A 19,397-nucleotide genomic window follows, 5' to 3' on the forward strand; every position below is an offset into this window, starting at 1 on the left:
AATTCTTGTACATATATGCTTTTTATTTATACATGTGCACCTCTCCTGCATATACATACACTTCTGCATATTCTAATACATATGTGCATACATTCATTTAGTAGTTCAATCTGTCTCCAATCCATGGACATATTATTTTTCTTATTCAGTTGTACTAGTAATGACACATTTTTCTGTGTATTGGCAATTACCAATTTATCACTCTATATTTATATGTTTTTATGTACATATTTCGAACCTGATGCTAATCATATTTTATATTTTCCGAGCCTGATGCCAAACGTGTCATTTTCTAATAAGCATTTTTTTTTTTTAGGAAACCCATTATGTGGGTGTTAGTCTCCACAAACATATCCTTCTGCTATAATTAATATGTGTAATATTTATTTACGCGTTTTACAGGTGTGATAAGGACAACTAAATATTTCCTATGAATGCCCGCTCATTTCATATTCTTACGCACTTACAAGTGCTGCAGTTTCTTGTCCCCTCGGCTTCCATTGCTCCTTGGTTACCTTGACCCCAGGGATGCCCCACGACTGTTGCCTGTGTAGCCTGCTGCGGACCGTCAACGTCGTATTTTCGTAATCCATTGTTGCTGGTACGTGCGTAAACATTAAGGGTATGTTCACACGAGGACGTCCGTAACGGATGAAATTACGGGGATGTTTCAGCCTGAAAACATCCCCGTAATTTCAGCCGTAACGGAATGTGCAGGCGCTTGAACGCCGCGTCCATTACGGACGTAATTGGCGCTGCTATTCATTGGAGTCAATGAATAACGGCTCCAAATACGGCCAAAGAAGTGACAGGTCACTTCTTTGACGCGGGCGTCTATTTACGCGCCGTCATTTGACAGCGGCGCGTAAATTACGCCTCGTGTGAACAGACAAACGTCTGCCCATTGCTTTCAATGGGCTTTCAATGGGCGTGTGAACATACCCTTACCCTGCAACTATTCTACAATATAGTCATTAGGGGCTGAGTGGGAATGTTTGGTTAAACCTATGATCGCATTAAACCAGTTTTTACACTGTGCCATATAAACATTACGCTGTGTTCCGTACACACTAATTACGCCTAGCTTATATCTTTGATCTGTGTTTTTTTTCATGAGATGCTCCAACTATGCTGTATGTACATTGTATCATTTGGTCGGTTTGTTTTTATGTGGAACTCTTTATTTTAGTAATGGTTGATCTCCCTTTGCATTATTTTAACCTTGATATGACGTCACAGCCGCTCTTTGACCTGTGTGTCTTCTTGGTGGTTTTTAAAAAAAAACGCACTGTATTTAAGGTGCAATACTGTTTGTCCTATGTTTGGCCTGATGAAGACACTAGTTCAGCGTTGAAACGTGTAGCCTTTTAGCAACAATAAATATACCTTGTTTATTTAAACATCATTTTTGGATTGCATGTATAGCAGTGCGGATCGTGCTCCTACTTTTTTATTGATACCTAATTGTATACTTTGCGGTGACATTGTTACTGGATCGGACCGCGGCGGCAGCAGCATACACTCTGGATTAAGCAATTCCTGCCTACATCAGAGTTGTGTCTGAATTAAGCACAACCACCATAGGTGAGCACATATTTACCTTTCTGACCATCCTCCCTGGTTTACCTGCACTATGTGGCACGGGGCATCTCTACTTTTTTCTCATCATATAAAATAGGAACATGGTGCGAATTTGTCGAGGGGATCAGCCCCTTGTTTGGCAAGGGGAATATAAATGCAGCGATGAGGGATGCTAGTTCAGAACAGAGTGGAGATATTGGTGACCAGGTCAGCTTTTGTATGGTCCATGGACTATGGTTTTGAGATAGACTTCCTTGAAGAAATACGTTTTCAAGACACGCTTAAAACTGGGAATGTCAGAAGCAAGTCGAATGGTCCAGGACCGCGAGTTCCGTAAAATGGGTGAAGCACAGAAAAAGTCCTGTAGATGGTAGTGAGAGGATGCAATAAGGGAGGATGAAAGGTGTGTCATTTTCTGAGTGAAGAGCACGTGTGGGTTGGTAGACGAAGATGAGATCAGCGCTGAATGATGGTGCAGCATTGTGAGCAGCCTTGTAGACTAGGAGGAGAAACAGGAAACCAGTGTAATAAGCGACAGCGAGCTGAGGCATTAATATAACGGAAAGTGTGATAAACCTGACTGCTGTATTCATGATGGATTGAAGCAAAGCCAGTCTATTTAGTAAACGTCCAATTAGAAGTGAGTTTGGCTATGTTCAAACAGGGCGGATACGCTGCGTAAAAGCCCACAGCATATCCGCTCTGGGCGATGCAGGGAATTCTGGCAGAAAAACCGCACCAAATTGTGGTGCAGTTTTTTGGCCAGAATGTTCGCTGTGGAAAACTCCACTTAAAAAAAGGTTCATACTTCTGTAGCCATTGTGACGCATCCCTCTGCCATCCTGCCTCCTGGGATGACGTTTCATCGCACATGACCGCTGGATCTCATGTGACCACTGCAGCAGTCACATGGAATGAAGCGTCATCCCAGGAAACTGGCCTGGACAAAGCAGCACAGCTTTCTGGGTAAGTATAAGCTTTTTTTTTTTAAAAATTTTTACATCTGCGATTTGTTGCAGGTTTTACTTCCCCATCGAATTCAATGGAAAAATACCACAATAAAGAAGCAGCAATTACGCAAATACAATTGACATGCTGCAGATTTTTAAAAAAACGCACCGCAGGTCAATTTCTGAGCGTTTTTTCCACTCATCATTTATACATTGGACGAGATTTAAACAAATCTCATTCACTTTGCTGCTACTGTATTATGCTGCAGATTTTCTGCAATTAAATGTTGCAAAAACTCTGCAGTATTTACGCTATGTGTGAACTCGCCCTTAAAATAATCGCGACAAGAAATTATCAGGGCCTGGATTAATGTTTTAGTAGGGTCAGTGGTGAGGTAGGGATGGAAACGAGAGATGTTTTTTAGGTGAAGGACTTCGCAATTAATTAAATAAGAGGAAGAAAGGAGAACTCCAATACATTGTGCCTTGGAAGGATGTAGCATTACAGAGGGAGATGGAGATGTCATGTTTAGGCAAGGAGCTCAATTTTAGGAAGATTAAATTTGAGATATAAAGAGGACATAACAGTAGAGACATCGGATACTCAGTAGGGAAGATTTTCTAATGCGTTCTAGATTTACACAGCATAAACTTAGACCAGGCAGCCAGAAGATGTGCCAAATTTATTGTAGTGCAGGCTGTATGATACATTTGACGCATCTTGCAAGACACTTTCTCCTCCTTATACCACCGCTTGGTTGGCTGAGTTACGTTTTTTTTTGTGCCAAGTGTTGAGCCACGCCTCTTTTCATTTTTTAAAAGTGTTCAGAGAAGCGAAACATCGTTTCCTTTTGGCACAGTTGGTCTAAATAGGTATAAAATGTGAAGACATATCTTGGTTACTTTTACGACAAGGTGTAAGAAAATCTTTTTTTTTTTTAGGCCATCAGGAGAAATGTCCCGCAAGGACGTTTCTAGTTAGGTATCATCAGCATAAAGATGGTACTGGAAACCAAAAATGCAGATAGTCTGCCCTACTGGAATTGTGGCGAGAGAAAACAGCAGGGGGCGCAATACTGAACCTTGGGGAACTCTAAGGCTATGTTCACACTGAGTATTTTGCAGGCAGAATTTCTGCCTCAAAATTCAGTTTGGAAGTTTGAGGCAGATTTTCCTCTCCCTGCACGCCGATTTTCGCTGCGTTTTTCGCCCGCGGCCATTGAGCGCCGTGGGCATAAAACACTGCGAAATACCCTTTCTTTGCCTCCCATTGAAGTCAATGGGAGGTCAGAGGCGGAAACGCCCGAAGATAGGGCATGTCGCTTCCTTCTCCTGCGAGGCGGTTTTACCATTGAAATCAACGGGAGGCATTTTTGGGCCGTTTTTGACGAGTTTTTTGGCGCGGTTTCCACGTAAAAAAACTCAGTGTGAACTTAGCCTAACAGTGAGGGGAAGTAGAGTCAGTACAAGACATACTGTAAGGGTATGTGCACACACACTAATTACGTCCGTAATTTACGGACGTATTTCGGCCGCAAGTACCGGACCGAACACAGTGCAGGGAGCCGGGCTCCTAGCATCATACTTATGTACGATGCTAGGAGTCCCTGCCTCGCTGCAGGACAACTGTCCCGTACTGTAATCATGTTTTCAGTACGGGACAGTTGTCCTGCAGCGAGGCAGGGACTCCTAGCATCGTACATAACTATGATGCTAGGAGCCCGGCTCCCTGCACTGAGTTCGGTCCGGGACTTCCGGCCGAAATACGTCCGTCAATTACGGACGTAATTAGTGTGTGTGCACATACCCTAAGAGCGGTCAGAAAGATACAAAGATAACCAGGATAGGACAGTGTCCTTTAAGCCAAAGGAGTGGAGAGTATGAAGGAGTATTGAGTGATCTACCATGACAATTGCGGCAGATAGATCTAGAAGGATTAGGGAGTAAAGACCATTGGATTTGGCTGATAAGAGATCATTAGATACTTTGGTTAATGCAGTTTCAATAAAATGTAAATATGAAATGTTAAATACTTTTGTGTCAAAAAAGACAAAAGTATAATAGGTATGATACCTTTATTGGCTAACCATAAAAGTTCTATATGCGGCTTTCAAAGCACAGAGGCCCCTTCTTCAGGCAGTTTACAAATGAATGACTTAGAAATGACTTGCATATAGAACTTTTATGGTTAGCCAATAAAGGTATCATACCTATTATACTTTTGTCTTTTTTGACACAAAAGTATTTAACATTTCATATTGTCTCTGGCTAACACGGTACTACACAATTTTTTACTGTACTTAATAAAATGTAAAGTATGGAAACCGATTGTAAGGGGTCCCTCATAAACTTAGAAGAAAGGAAATTGACCAGACGACTACGCCACACGTTCTAGAAGTTTGAAAGCAAAGGGAAGAAAATATACAGGACAATAGTTATGAGGGGGAGGCATCAAGTGTGAGCTTCTTGAGAATTGTGGTGACTACAGCAAGCTTAAAAGACGAGGGGAAAGTACCGATAGTTTAGAATATACATCTACGTTCATCATTTGAATATTGATGACATATTTACCAATACTTAAAATTTTGAATACGATTGTGTATCATGTGCCTAATCTGGCTGCACTTAGAACTTACCTTTTACCTCACACGAGTAAGGGGCATGGCCCCTCTAGAACATCACATGAGTAGAATGCGGATGAGCCTGCACTGCTTTCTCATTTGACTATTGCCTGCGGTTCAGCTAGTAACCGTAAGTATATTACCTGCCCATACCAATGGAATATCTGAACATGAATTTGCCTTTATACTTTAGTACATGAAGAAGTGTAGGGACAACTACATACTGGAACCATTTATAGGGCGAGTTTAGTCCTGTGCTGCTGTATAGATTTAATATAAGCTCAGCATGTTACTCTTAAGATAACACACAACTTCTACTTATGTATTTATAGCATGGAGTGAAGAGCTGAGCATTGACTGTCCAAGCCGGAAAACTTATTTGAGAATGAAAGTGACAGGCTACAATAGCAGACGAGAAAGACTTTGGATAAACACAGCCAAATATGGTCCTGAGTACTAACCACATTTCAGCTGATTCCTTTATCATCTCTACTCTGCAAGAAGGGGATTCAGTCCTCCCTCCCACCCAGAAGACGAAGGCGTATTAACACTAGGAGCCAACATTACTAGGAGTTAGTGGATACTTTCAATTATTTGTAGGAGACCCGTTTAAACAAGATGGTATTTGCTGTACAGGAAGCCAAAACATTAGCACAGAAAGTAACCCTGTTTTGGCCGGTCTACGCTGTAACTATGTGGCCATGAAGGGGTGAAGCCACAGCCCTCCACACTGAATTCTCAGCCTCAGACAGTGATGTGCTATATAAGGAATGCATGTCTTGTAATCCTGATGGGAACCTCAGATTTACAACACGCTCCTCACATCTTCCTGACTCCTGTTTTTTTTTTTTTTACAACCCCCAATCCAGAGTCTGAGTGACTACACCCCAACCAGGAAACAACTATGTTCTACTCTGGTAAACTGCATATTTACTGAATACACCTAAATATAGAGGAGTTTGTATTAAAAGTGAATATTCAATACATTCTGGGCTCCACATTTAAGGGGCCTCTAAACCAGGGACGTAGCTATGGGGGGCAGGTGGAGCATGTTCCCCGAGCGCATTCAGGTGGTAGGGAAGGGGGGGCACCAAGGCAGAACAGCTGACCGCTGCTGATAGGCGCCCTGTATGTCGGACACCTGCAGCAGCGATCAGCGTTCATGCGGCGGCGTTCTGACTGGGGTCTGTGACGGCCCGGGAGTGGACCAGTCCAGTTACCTGACTTCACTGGTCCACTCCCGGGCTGTCACCGACCCTAGTCAGAAGGAACTCCGCCGCTGCCTACGCCGCATGACCTCCTCAGCTCGTCCGGTGAGTCACGTCAGGCAGAGCAGAGAGCAGTAGAGGTAGGCCACCACTCTCTGCTCTGTTTACAGTTTGGCGCTATTTACAAGGGGGGTGGCGGGCGGTGTGTGGCACTATCTACAAGGGGGGAGTGTGCCGCTATCTACAAGGGGCGCAGTGGGCTTTGCGTGGCACTATCTACAAGGAGGGCTGTGTTGGTGCGGTTTACAAGGGGGGCTGTGTGTGGCGCTATCTACAAGGGGGGCTATGTTTGGCACTATTTACTAGGGCAGGCTGTGTGGCGCTGTTTACAAGTGGGGGCAGGTTTGGTGCTATTTTACAAAGGGGGTAAGTGTGGCACTATTTACAAGGAGCGCTATATACAAGCGGGGCTGTGTGGCACTATCTACAAGCGGGGCTGTGTGGCACTATCTACAAGCGGAGGCTGTGTGTGGCACTATCTACAAGGGGGGCTGTGCGCGGAGCTATTTACAAGGGGGGACTGTGTTGCGTTATCTACAACAGGGGGGCTGTGTGGCGTTCTATACAAGAGGGGGCTGTGTGTGGCGCCATCTACAAGGGGTCTGTGTGTGGCGCCATCTACAAGGGGTCTGTGTGTGGCGCCATCTACAAGGGGTCTGCGTGTGGCGCCATCTACAAGGGGTCTGCGTGTGGCACCATCTACAAGGGGTCTGCGTGTGGCACCATCTACAAGGGGTCTGCGTGTGGCACCATCTACAAGGGGTCTGCGTGTGGCACCATCTACAAGGGGTCTGTGTGTGGCCTTGAATTTATTTTCTTCTAATTTATTGTTACGGCAACTCCCTTATAGAACTATATCGCTTGTAAAATGTACAAATAGTTTTATGCTAGAGTTACATTAAAAAAAATAGTGAAATTTTTTTTACACCTCATTGATTGGTATAGCAAGCAAACACGGCGAGGGTAAAGGAGATGTCGCGAAAGACGTTGGGTGGGGGGGGGCGCAGGAGAATCTAGCTACGTCTCTGCTCTAAACCTACAGTATAAAAGCTTAGGCCTCATGCACACGACCGTAGCCATGTGCACGACCGTGATTTTCAGGTCGGCCGCCCACGGAGTATCACCCGCAAATTGCGGGCCGTGCACATGGCCGTGTCCATTATTTTCTATGAGCCTGGAACTGCGGAACACGGCCTTAATAAGACATATCCGTTCTTTCTGCGGCTCAGGCTCCTGGGCCATGCACGGACCATGGAAACCACGGTCGTGTGCATGGGCCGATAGAAATGAATGGGGCCGCAATTCTCCCGTGGATTTTCAGGGGAATTGCGGCTGCAAAAGTACATTCGTGTGCATGGGGCCTTATACTAAGCTCAACTATACTTATATATGTAAAAAGTTTCTAGAGGTTCATTTATTTCTGTTACTTATGTAGTGCCAGCATATTCCACAGCACTGTACAGAGGTTGTCCTCACTAACTGTCCCCAATAAGACTCACTATCTTAATACCCTTTACCTGTATATTTTTTGGAGTGTAGTAGGAAGTACCTGGAGGATTCCCACACAAACATGGGTAGAACATGCAAACTCCATGCAGATGTTGGTCTGATTTGAATTCAGGACCCCAGTACTGCAAGGCAACAGTGATAACCAGTGAGCCACCATGCTGCCTCGGAGGATCTTAGAACTGAACATATAGGAGATAAATCCATAATCATAGGGGCAGACTGGACTTCCCATCAGTAATCCCACTGAAGAACATTACAGTCAGCTTCTACCCAGGCTGAAATGGCTGATAAAAGTGAACACTAGATTGCATTAAACGGCAAAACAACGTAGGTAAGGTAGATTTCAAGGGGGTTTAAGGGCAAATTACCCTGACCAATTATTGTAAAAACTCTCGTTTCCAAGCAATCTTCTAAAGACTTGGCCACTGCGAATGAAGATCAAAGATGAACAATAAAACTATTGTTTATCTTCATCCATCGGCAGCACACTTGGCATCATTCACATTTACAAAGGGCACTGCTTCCTGATGTACAACCCTAGTGGAAAGGGGTCCCTAGGCAATATTGTCACTTATCATCTGGCGGCAGGGGTTTCCTCCACTCTAGAAGCAAGGATCAATATTATGGAAACATCCATCAGAACCTCTGCCATGGTTTTTACAAACCACAGAGGCCTTTGTAAAGTGGCTACACTTTTGTAACCAATTTATTTTATTGCTCCAATGCATCCAAAATAAAAATAAAGCAACTTTGCAACTATCTGAACACCGTATTTATGAGGTCCCTGCATCACCTTTTCCAACAGGTTTAGTGGTGTCAGGGATGAAAGTTGGAGGGGCTTCAAAATACAAAACGTCAAATTTTTCTGCCACATTTCTCATTACAAAAAAAAATAATAAAAAGTGCCAGAAACCGGCAGGTCAGGTCTTTGGCAAGACTAGTATAATACACTGCAGCTTAGGCATAGATTGTTCTACTGGCCATACTTCAGCAATAGTTATCGCTTGTATGCCTGACCGCTATTCCTGCCGACTCCAGACAATTGGATTTCAACATGCCCAATCCCTCTTTCCAACATTTGTCATCAGAGACCAGTGTTGAGGCACCCATACACATAAGTCGGCTGATCCTGTTGATATTAGTGGGTTCAGATGAGTCTTATCATGGCAAGTCGATCAGTTGATAACAGATGTTGGCGTCTTCGCAACAGTCACAAGAACTCATGATCTTTGTGACAATTTGTATTATTTGGACAGACATAAAAATGATTAAATAAATCTGTATTTTTTTTTAAAGTCAACCTTACCTCACTTCAGCCTTCTTCTACACTTGAGGCATAATTTTTAATATAGTATATAAACTAGTTTCAGAAGTGGTAGTTGCGGTTTATTTTGTTTTTTCCTCTAACCCCTTAACCTAGGGGTCTCAGGCACGCGGCCCGAGGCTGTCATCTGCGGCCCGCGGGACACGGAGCCGCTAGTATCGGCTCTGCTCCAGGACTCTGTGGAATTCCCTGACATCCCTGTCCATATATGGACACGCGATGTCTGGGACTTCCCCAGAGCCGGAGTCCCGGGCAGAGCGTTAGTATAGGCTCTGCTCTGGGACTCTGTGGAATCCCCGGACATCGCTGTCCACATATGGACAGCGATGTCTAGGGCTTCACCAGAGCTGGACAGTGATGTCAGGAGCACAGCTGGAGTCCCAGTAAGAGCGCTACTAGCGCTCTGCCCGGGACTCCAGCTCTGGGGTTGCCCCTGACATCTCTGTCCATATATGAGCAGTGATGTCAGGAGCAGAGCTGGAATCCTAGACAGACTGCTAGAAGAAGCTCTGCTCCGGGACTCCAGCTCTGGGCAAGCCCCTGATATCACTGTCCATATATGGACACTGATGTCAGTTACTTCCACAGAGTTCCAGAGCAGAGCCTATACTAATGCTCCGCTCTGGGACACCGGCTCTGAAGTTGCCCCTAACATCACATTCCGGTACAGGAGGATCCCCTGACGTTACTGTGTATGGACAGTGACATGAGGGGCTCCTCCAGCAGAGGAATTACCTGGCCAAAGCGTCGGCAACGCTCTGGCTTGGGATTCCACTCCTAGAGGGAGCCCCAATGGAGCTGTCTACTGGGTGTGTGCGTGGCACTATCTACAGAGGGCACTGTGGCGGCAGCATCTACAGAGGGCACTGTGGCGGCGGCATCTACAGAGGGCACTGTGGCGGCGGCATCTACACAGGGCACTGTGGCGGCGGCATCTACACAGGGCACTGTGGCGGCGGCATCTACAGAGGGCACTGTGGCGGCGGCATCTACAGAGGGCACTGTGGCGGCGGCATCTACAGAGGGCACTGTGGCGGCGGCATCTACAGAGGGCACTGTGGCGGCGGCATCTACACAGGGCACTGTGGCGGCGGCATCTACACAGGGCACTGTGGCGGCGGCATCTACACAGGGCACTGTGGCGGCGGCATCTACACAGGGCACTGTGGCGGCGGCATCTACACAGGGCACTGTGGCGGCGGCATCTACACAGGGCACTGTGGCGGCGGCATCTACAGAGGGCACTGTGGCGGCGGCATCTACAGAGGGCACTGTGGCGGCGGCATCTACAGAGGGCACTGTGGCGGCGGCATCTACAGAGGGCACTGTGGCGGCGGCATCTACAGAGGGCACTGTGGCGGCGGCATCTACAGAGGGCACTGTGGCGGCGGCATCTACAGAGGGCACTGTGGCGGCGGCATCTACAGAGGGCACTGTGGCGGCGGCATCTACAGAGGGCACTGTGGCGGCGGCATCTACAGAGGGCACTGTGGCGGCGGCATCTACAGAGGGCACTGTGGGTGGGTGGCAGTACCTACAGAGGACACTGGCATTATCTAGTGATGTGCGGCAGTTTCTACAGAGGGCTCTCCGGCAGTTTCTACAGAGGGCTCTGCGGCACTTTCTACAGAGGGCTCTGCGGCACTTTCTACAGAGGGCTCTGCGGCACTTTCTACAGAGGGCTCTGCGGCACTTTCTACAGAGGGCTCTGCGGCACTTTCTACAGAGGGCTCTGCGGCACTTTCTACAGAGGGCTCTGCGGCACTTTCTACAGAGGGCTCTGCGGCACTTTCTACAGAGGGCTCTGCGGCACTTTCTAAAAAGGGGCTGCCCAATCTTGACATTTGTGTATCTGTCAAACGCTGCCAACTGAGCCGCCGGACTGCATTTAGCAACACTTAAGCTGGAAAACTGCATTGTTGAAATAAGCACATGGAGAAATCTTGCAAATTTCCGTTACGTTTAAACCTAGCAGTATTATTATAGTAATGTAGTGTTATTATAGCAGTTCAAATAACAAATTAATTAACAATAATTTTGTATTGTATCAAATTTGAAAGTAATGCGGCCCGTCAACTTCATATTTTATCTATATGTGGCCCACTTACCCGGCCGAGTTGGAGACCCCTGCCTTAACCCATCATGAAGTAACTAACTGTAAGTCATGAATGGTGGGGAGAAGTATGGAGTGGTCTCACGAGTTTAACCACTTGGATGCCACAGTCAATATCGACATCTAAGCCGTTATAAAGAGGACTCTGCCTCTCGGTCATCCAATCGGGCCGCTTGTGACACGATCATGGGTGGTCGATGGTTGTCACAGCAGCCTGGGAGCCTAAAAGGCCCCCTGCTATGTTTCTCCTTTTATTAAGCCATGCCAGAGGCAGGACTTAGCCAGTTAGTGATCAGCCATAGGTGTTTTTACGGCGGTCACTAACAGGCTTTATTCTAATGCAGTTGGCTTTTTATGGAGCTGCACCAGAAGAAATCAGCGCTGCTGGGAGCAATAAAAGCTCCCTGCTCTCAGCTACCTCCGGTAGCGGAGGGCTGGGAGTAGGCCTTCTTGAATGTGCAGGACCAAAACAGGTGGGATTGGTGCCAGTTTAACCCCTCAGATGCAGCGGTCAATAGTGACTGCTGCATCTCAGTGGTTTTAGAGGGAGTGGGTTGCCTCTCTCATCCCATCGGCACACCCACGATGTGATCGCGGGGTGCCATTGGTTTTTATGGCAGCCAGGAGCCTAACAAAGGCCCCCAGGTCTTCCTTTAGCGAATGCCTACTAGAGGCATGGCCAAACAGATGCCTGTCAGTTTTATACTGACAGGCATAATACACTGCAATACAGAAGTATTGCAGTGTATTATAAAAGAGATCGCATAGTAAAGTCCCCTAGTGGGACCCTACAAAAAAAAATTAAAAATTATAGTAAATAAAAATCCCAAGTTAAAAAAAAAAGAAAAAGAAAATCCCACTTTTTCCCCTTACAAAATGCTTTATTATGAAAATAAAAGTAAAAAAAGTTACATTTGGTATTGCCGCGTCTAACGATCCGAACTATAAAACAATTACATTATTTAACCCACACGGTAAACGCCGTAAAAAATAAAATAAAAAACAATGCCAGATTTATGGTTTTCTGTTCATCCGGTCTTAAAAAAAAATGTCATAAGTGATCAAAAAGTCGTATGTACTCCAAAATGGTACCAATAAAAACTACAAGTCATCCCGCAAAAAAAAGCCCTCAAACAGGATAGGCCATTCACTTCAATGGGAGAAGAAGGCTGCAGCTCCTGTGAATCGCCGCTACATCCTTGTCGACGATTCACAGTGAGCAAGTACAAATGAAGAGGAAGTAGTGCTCGTACGAGCACTGCACCCCCTTCAAAACAGCTGATCGGTGGGGGTCCCAGGAGTCAGACCCCGACCCATCTGCTATTAATGGCCTTTCTTGAGGACAGTCCATCAATTTTTAGGGACTGCAAAACCCGCTTAAAAATACCTTACACTGGTATCAGCGATCTAACGATGTCATGTTCAAAATAAACATAATTGTTACATCCGTAAAAGTCCGACCTATCAGAATGTACGGTTATGGCTCTTAAGCCGGGGAGGGAAAAACAAGAACCAAGCCTATTTCTCAGGTTTTTATGGAGTTAAATTATATATTTGAAACCAGATAGAGACTACAAGGAGGTCCGGTTAATGATGTTCACAATAAGTTCTACAATTACTGAAACGGACAAGCTGTGTGGTAGTCCTAACCCATTTAGCATTTACACATTACATACTCCCTGTGGGGTTATAGACTGTACCGTACAGCTGTCCAGCTTTATGGAGCCGCTTCCACAGCTTCATTAGTGATATCAAAGGATTTAGCAGACCACTCTGGAGAGACTTGAATAAGCCATTTCTTGGCTTTGAGTGGTACACTTTAACCGGTTGAGGACCGCCATATATATAGTGCAGGTTTGAACTTGTACGAGCGATTGGGCAGCTGAATGTCAGGTACCCGACAGTCAGAGACTGCCAGGGACTCTGGAGAGTAGACCAAAGCGATTTTCACAGATTTTGGTTCTCTCTGTACTCACATTCACAGCACTCAATAGAAACGAAGTCAGCTCCGCTGCCTATATTGGTCCAGGTGGTCATGTGACTAGTCACATGATTGCTGGAATGCCAGTAGTAGGAAGCTGCCTAGCACGGCCCTAACAGTGACAGTAATCACTACAACAGGGCTAATTTCCCATGCTGTGCCGCGCCAGTTACAGTTGAAAATTATAGTGTAAAAAAAATAAAATAAAAGTCAATAATCTATTCTGATCTATGAGGGGGACAGATGATATTATTATTATTAATAATAATAATAAAAAAGCAAAACAAACAAAATTAAATTAAAGAAATATTACGCATAATAAACCCCCCCAGAGCTCATCATTGTCAAAATGCTCGCCCTGACCCAATTACCCTAAAATAAACATGTAACAAATCAAAATTGATAGTAGAAAATCACTGTCACAAATAAAAAAAACAGTCTATTATTTTAGGGTAACACTATATTACCAGAAAAAAAAAAAAAAACAGGTAAAAAGTAAAATGTTTACCTATTTTTTTTCACATTATAAGCTTAATTATTCTAAAAGTAAAAATTAAAAACCTGCATTGATGATGGAAAAAAGATTGCAGAAATCATGACACGAACCCCAAAAAAAGACACCATTATAGCGGTTTAATGAACGCATGCTAAAAATGTCTAAAGCATGCCTGGTACTGAACCGGTTAAAATGTATGTATACCCTATTTATTCACATTTCAAAACATATCAGGAGACACCAAGAGATGTGCCCCTTTATCTTGAACCTTAAGGCGGAGTTCCAACGGGTCGGATACGCTGCGCAAAAACGGTGTGGCGTATCCGACCTGGAAACCGCAGCGGAAGGCAAAGAAAACCCCCCCAAAAAAGTTCCTACTTATCCAGGCCGTTGTCCTGGTGACGCATCCCTCCTTTGCCGTCCAGTCCGGCCTCCCCTGGAGCCCATGTGACCTTTGCAGCCTGTGATTGACTGCATCGGTCACATGGGATGAAATGTCATCACAGTAGGCGTGACTAGAGGAAGAAGGGGAGTTCTCGGTAAGCATGATTTTTTTTTTCCTGAGTTGCGATTTTTGCAGTGGAATAGCTGCGATTCCACCACAAAATTCGCAACACTTGGCTTTTTGTTGCGGGTTTTGCATCCCCCAACAGAAAAGCAACGAATACGCAGAATAAATTGACATGCTGCGGATTTAAGTTCCGCACCGCAGGTCAATTTATGAACGTTTTCACTGCATTTTTTTTCCTGCAGCGTGGCCATGATATTTTCAAAATCTCATCCACTTTGCTGCTACTGTAAATGCTGCAGAATTTCCGCACATAATTCCTTTGGGGAAATTATGCAGCGTTTACGCTACGTGGAAACCCGGCCTAAGACTCTTTAAACGAACACTCCTTCGCGATCATGCCCTGTGTAAAGAAGGGCAACGGTCCGTCGACAAACAAGCAAACGCTTGTTCATCGGCTGATTGCATACTTTATGCGGCAAAAACAAAATGGTCACTAGTCGCCAGCACATCTCCCTGCGTAAACAGGATGTGCCGCCGACAAAATGAGAACGATTGCATTAAAGATCTTCACCCCCATATATTGCGATCATTCCTCCATGTAAACGGAGCGAACGAGTGCCGATCGAAGTGTTGTATCATTAAATCCGCGCTCGCTTAGCAGCCAGGAAATCTGCCTTTGACAGGGCACCCTTACTGTCTCGTTGATCTAATGGAGAATGTAATTAGCATAAGGCCTTATTTAGACAGGCATATTGTACTTGTGTTTAACACTCCGTATTTATATGGTAACAAAGGGACCCCCACCACCAACGTGGTTCTACTAAAACAAACATACCGCACCATGAGGCTCAACACAGATCTCAAACAGGTCCTAGACCCCCGACTGCTTCTGACAGGTCCACATAGCTAAAGAGGCACATATCCGTTAATTAAAAACCTATTTAATTATGTTTCATGGGGGAATAATAAGATAATGCCCTCTGGGAATTATAAATTCCTTTGGATTGCCCTACAGCAGTCTGTATTCTGCGATTGGACTACTTGTAGGAACTGCCACAATGAGTAGCAGCGCATGTTGTCAGTGGACAGTGGACAGTATATGTACTTGTGAAAACAGACCTTGAGAATTAGATGGCCACCTATAGACTGACAGCTGTTCACCACAATCACACTACCTATGGGAGTTCACAGTAGCCAGAAGCGTTGAAGTGGGCAAAGGCAAAAATACATTTCTTGTAACAACGGCATCAGTTTGGTGAACTAGTCGACTAGTTTAGTACTGAATATTTGCTATGCAGTATGGGCCTTCAGCGTGTATATGTAACGGGGACTTACATGGCACAACACTGCCTTCATGTGGTCATCCTTCTAACTACATTGTACAAGAGATTACACAGAACACTCCATACCATCTAGATATAAAACAAAGTGACTGCCATTCTGTGTACCTCTCAGGCACAAAAACAGGGCTGTCACCTTTTTAGAGCATATGACTTGCCCAAAAAAATCTATTATATTCTTTAACACTTTCATACAGAATAAATGACTAAATTACAACAGCTACTCACCAACTCTTCCACGCTGCTCCACATTTCAGATATCATGAGTGGAATATTTCTGCAGAGTAGTATTAATATGCAACAGATTTAATCAAATAAATATGTAGTGTGGGCAATGCTCCCTGTAAAGAAAAGGTCCAAGGACATGCTTATACCTGTTTTCCTTCCTAAGATTAATAGCGACTTTATACACATACTGTAGGACATTTTACCCTTTGACAGCCACAATTGCTTTCTAGCAGCTTTCAACGTTATAGTTACTTTAATCATCAGTGTACATTGGAAATTGAAGCTTTTGGGCAATTTATGCTGCCTTCGGCACTTTTGAGAGAGGGGCATGGCTTCACAAAGGGGCGTAGCTACCATTGCCTGACAAATTCATTATAATTTATGCCAGAAAACTGTTGTAACTACAGTGGAAATCGGTGGCGTAGAATTCACTCTGTGGGGCATAACAAGGTAACACCACTGATCGGACTACCCCTCCCTCCCCATTGGACAATTAAAAAAAAAAAAAGTATGTTGACCTCATCGCTTCTTCCCTCCGGGTCCCCTTAGCATGCCGCGGATCATACAATGTACTGCTGCCAAGCAGCGTCAGGACGTTGTATGTGATGCAGCGCTCAGGATGTTGAGTTCTGCATCACAAATAAGGCCCTGCCGCTGCTCAGCGTCAGTACACTGTAAGAGCTGCAGCATGCTGAGTGAGCCCGAGGGTACCCGGAAGTGAGAAGAGGAGCGGCGATGGGATTATAGTTTTTTTTATATTTTATATCCGATGGGGGACGGGAATGGATGGCGCACGGGCACGGTATTTACGGCACAATTGAGTCGCACGACCACCAAAAACATGTTAAAGATTTATTAAGAGGTGTAAACTCCTTAAAGAAGCTCTGTCACCAGATTCTGAAATCCCTATCTCCTATTGCATGTGATCGGTGCTGCAATGTAGATAACAGTAACGTGTTTTGTTTTTTTTAAAACGTTCATTTTTGGCCAAGTTATGAGCTATTTTATATATATGCAAATGAGGTTTGAAATGGACAAATGGGCGTTTTTTTTTTCGTTATGTCCAACTGGGTGTGTATTGTGTTTTTAACTGGGCGTGTTTACGTGTTTGATGCTGACCAATCAGTGACCAGTCAGCATCATACACTCCTCTCCATTCATTTACACAGCAGCGATGTGCAGCCACATAAACAGAGGTTAACGTTAATTGAGTGTCCTGATAATGAATACACATGAAATCCAGCCTGGACGTCATGTGTACTCAGAATCCTGACACTTCTGAATCTTTTCTGTGAGATTTGCACCAAGGGAAACGAAATCTCGTTTATCTCCGAAATCTCGCGAGATTTAGTTTCCCGTGCTAGAAATCTCAAAGAAAAGATTCAGAAGTGTCAGGATTCTGAATACACATGACATCCAAGCTGGATTGTCATGTGTATTCATCATCAGGACACTTGATTAACGTTAATCTCTGTGTATGTGGCTGCACATCGCTGCTGTGTAAATGAATGGAGAGGAGTGTATGACGCTGACTGGTCACTGATTGGTCAGCGTCATACACGTAAACACGCCCAGTTAAAAACACAATACACGCCCAGTTGGACATAACGAAAAAAAAACGCCCAGTTGTCCATTTCAAACCTCATTTGCATATATATATATATATATATATATATATATATATATATATATATATATATAAAATAGCTCATAACGTGGCCAAAAATGAACGTTTTAAAAAAAAAACAAAAAATGTTACTGTTATCTACATTGCAGCGCCGATCACATGCAATAGGAGATAAGGATTTCAGAATCTGGTGACAGAGCCTCTTTAGTAAATCCATAATGTCTTACTCCAGCGTAGCAGAAAGCCAAGACTGGCGTATGAAATGCCAGTGTGAGTAAATCTACCCCACAGTATATTAGAAATTTGCCTGACCACTTTATTATACAGGGATTTACATAAAACATATTACCAGAACACTGCCGTATTACTGATACTATAAATCATTAACAAGTTTAGGCCCTTTTAAAAAAAAACAAAACAGAATGGTAAAGTACCCAAGCGAATGGTAAGTGATAGCAAAGTTTCAGAAATAGTGCAACAGGTACAAACTTTTCCAAAAGAAGAAACGCTTGGAATGGACTTTGGTCAGTAGAGGTACATAGAAAACCATGTATAAAGAAATAATGTCATCTACCAACCTATGATACTGTACTAATAAAAGACATACTAGATCACACATACAGAACTAATTTCTGCTCTCTAGTATAATAAACACAGTATTGCACACATCGCTGTTTAATTACAAGTGCCTTTAATTCCCAAGAGGCTTTGTGTACATCATTTCAGAGTAACATAGTTGATCCAGTGACCAAATCAAATTGTAAAACATACTAGAAAAAAAAGGTAACTGACCCCTTCTATGCTTTGCTCTGCATTGCAGGCACCTGCAACATGAGTGGTTACATGAAAAGGGAGACAATCTTTTAAAGCACACGTATTATTGCAGGAGAGGCTGTACCCTATGTCACAGTCTCTTAGAACCCTGCCGCTGTGTATATCTTTTATATATACTTTATTTATATAATTTGGGTATGTCCACATTGGGAAATAATACTGCTCGTCTTTCGGAGTGTGAAAACACACACTATCCCTCCATGTTATAGTGGTTATAGAATCCAGTGGGAGACAAATGGGGGGAGGCTTCAAGCTACAGTAAAGGTTTGTCTCTTCCTTCTGCAGAGTAAACGGATTCCAAGTTTAAAGCCCAGAAGGATCATTAGCTGTCTTCCTCTCTCAGGGCGGACGGTAGGAACTTATACTGTTGTTGACGGATTTGGGCCAGCTTCTTACGGGCTTCTTCCAGCTCTCTTTCCTTTTTTAGCATTTCTTCTTGAGCGGCAATGATCTACAATGAAAATAATCAGACATTAATGCACTCGAATGAAGTCTCTGAAAAGGAATCTGGTATAGCGGTCATGGATCTCCTTCAAAGTGCCGTCATTTTTGACTGCAAGAATAGAACTGCAGACTGCACTATTCACGCTGTCAAAAAGTACTGTCAAGGCAGATGAGACCCCCAATGGAGGCTCTTAACTCAACTGTGAACAGAGCCTAAATCATGCTCATGGACAGGTTTTTATAAATTATACATAAATCTTGATTACAAACGATATATTTGGGAAAAAGAAGTAAAGATGAATTTCGGCGAGCAAAAGTTTTAACAGTAAGGCAAAGGCTACATGGGTTGTAAGACAGGGAGCAGGGCTGTCCCTCCTCGTGTTTATACTGTAACCGATTGTAATTATATGTCACGGTAACTTATTGTTCATCACTGAAGAAAGCGTTGGCGCTGTATAATTATTATATTAATATTGAGCAATTTTGCCAATATTATATCAGCTACAAAGTTGTTGTAACACTTTACAAATATCCTACAATATTTTTTCTCCCATAAAAAAAAAAAAAAAA

At 44.1% G+C, this 19,397-nt stretch overlaps 1 protein-coding gene across 4 annotated transcripts in view; it reads right to left on the reverse strand.

The window, feature by feature from the left end:
• Positions 1-18,219: 18,219 nt before the first annotated feature.
• TLN2 (talin 2) overlaps positions 18,220-19,397 on the reverse strand; it is a 218,796-nt gene continuing 217,618 nt past the window's right edge. For all 4 annotated transcript variants that reach the window (XM_075857700.1, XM_075857698.1, XM_075857699.1 and 1 more), the window contains one exon: positions 18,220-18,834. In XM_075857700.1, the coding sequence (XP_075713815.1) occupies positions 18,706-18,834 (129 nt within the window). In that variant the 3' untranslated portion in view covers positions 18,220-18,705. The remainder of the gene's footprint in view (positions 18,835-19,397) is intronic.

This window comes from Rhinoderma darwinii, chromosome 3 (assembly GCF_050947455.1).
Source record: "Rhinoderma darwinii isolate aRhiDar2 chromosome 3, aRhiDar2.hap1, whole genome shotgun sequence".
Taxonomy (NCBI): domain Eukaryota; kingdom Metazoa; phylum Chordata; class Amphibia; order Anura; family Rhinodermatidae; genus Rhinoderma; species Rhinoderma darwinii.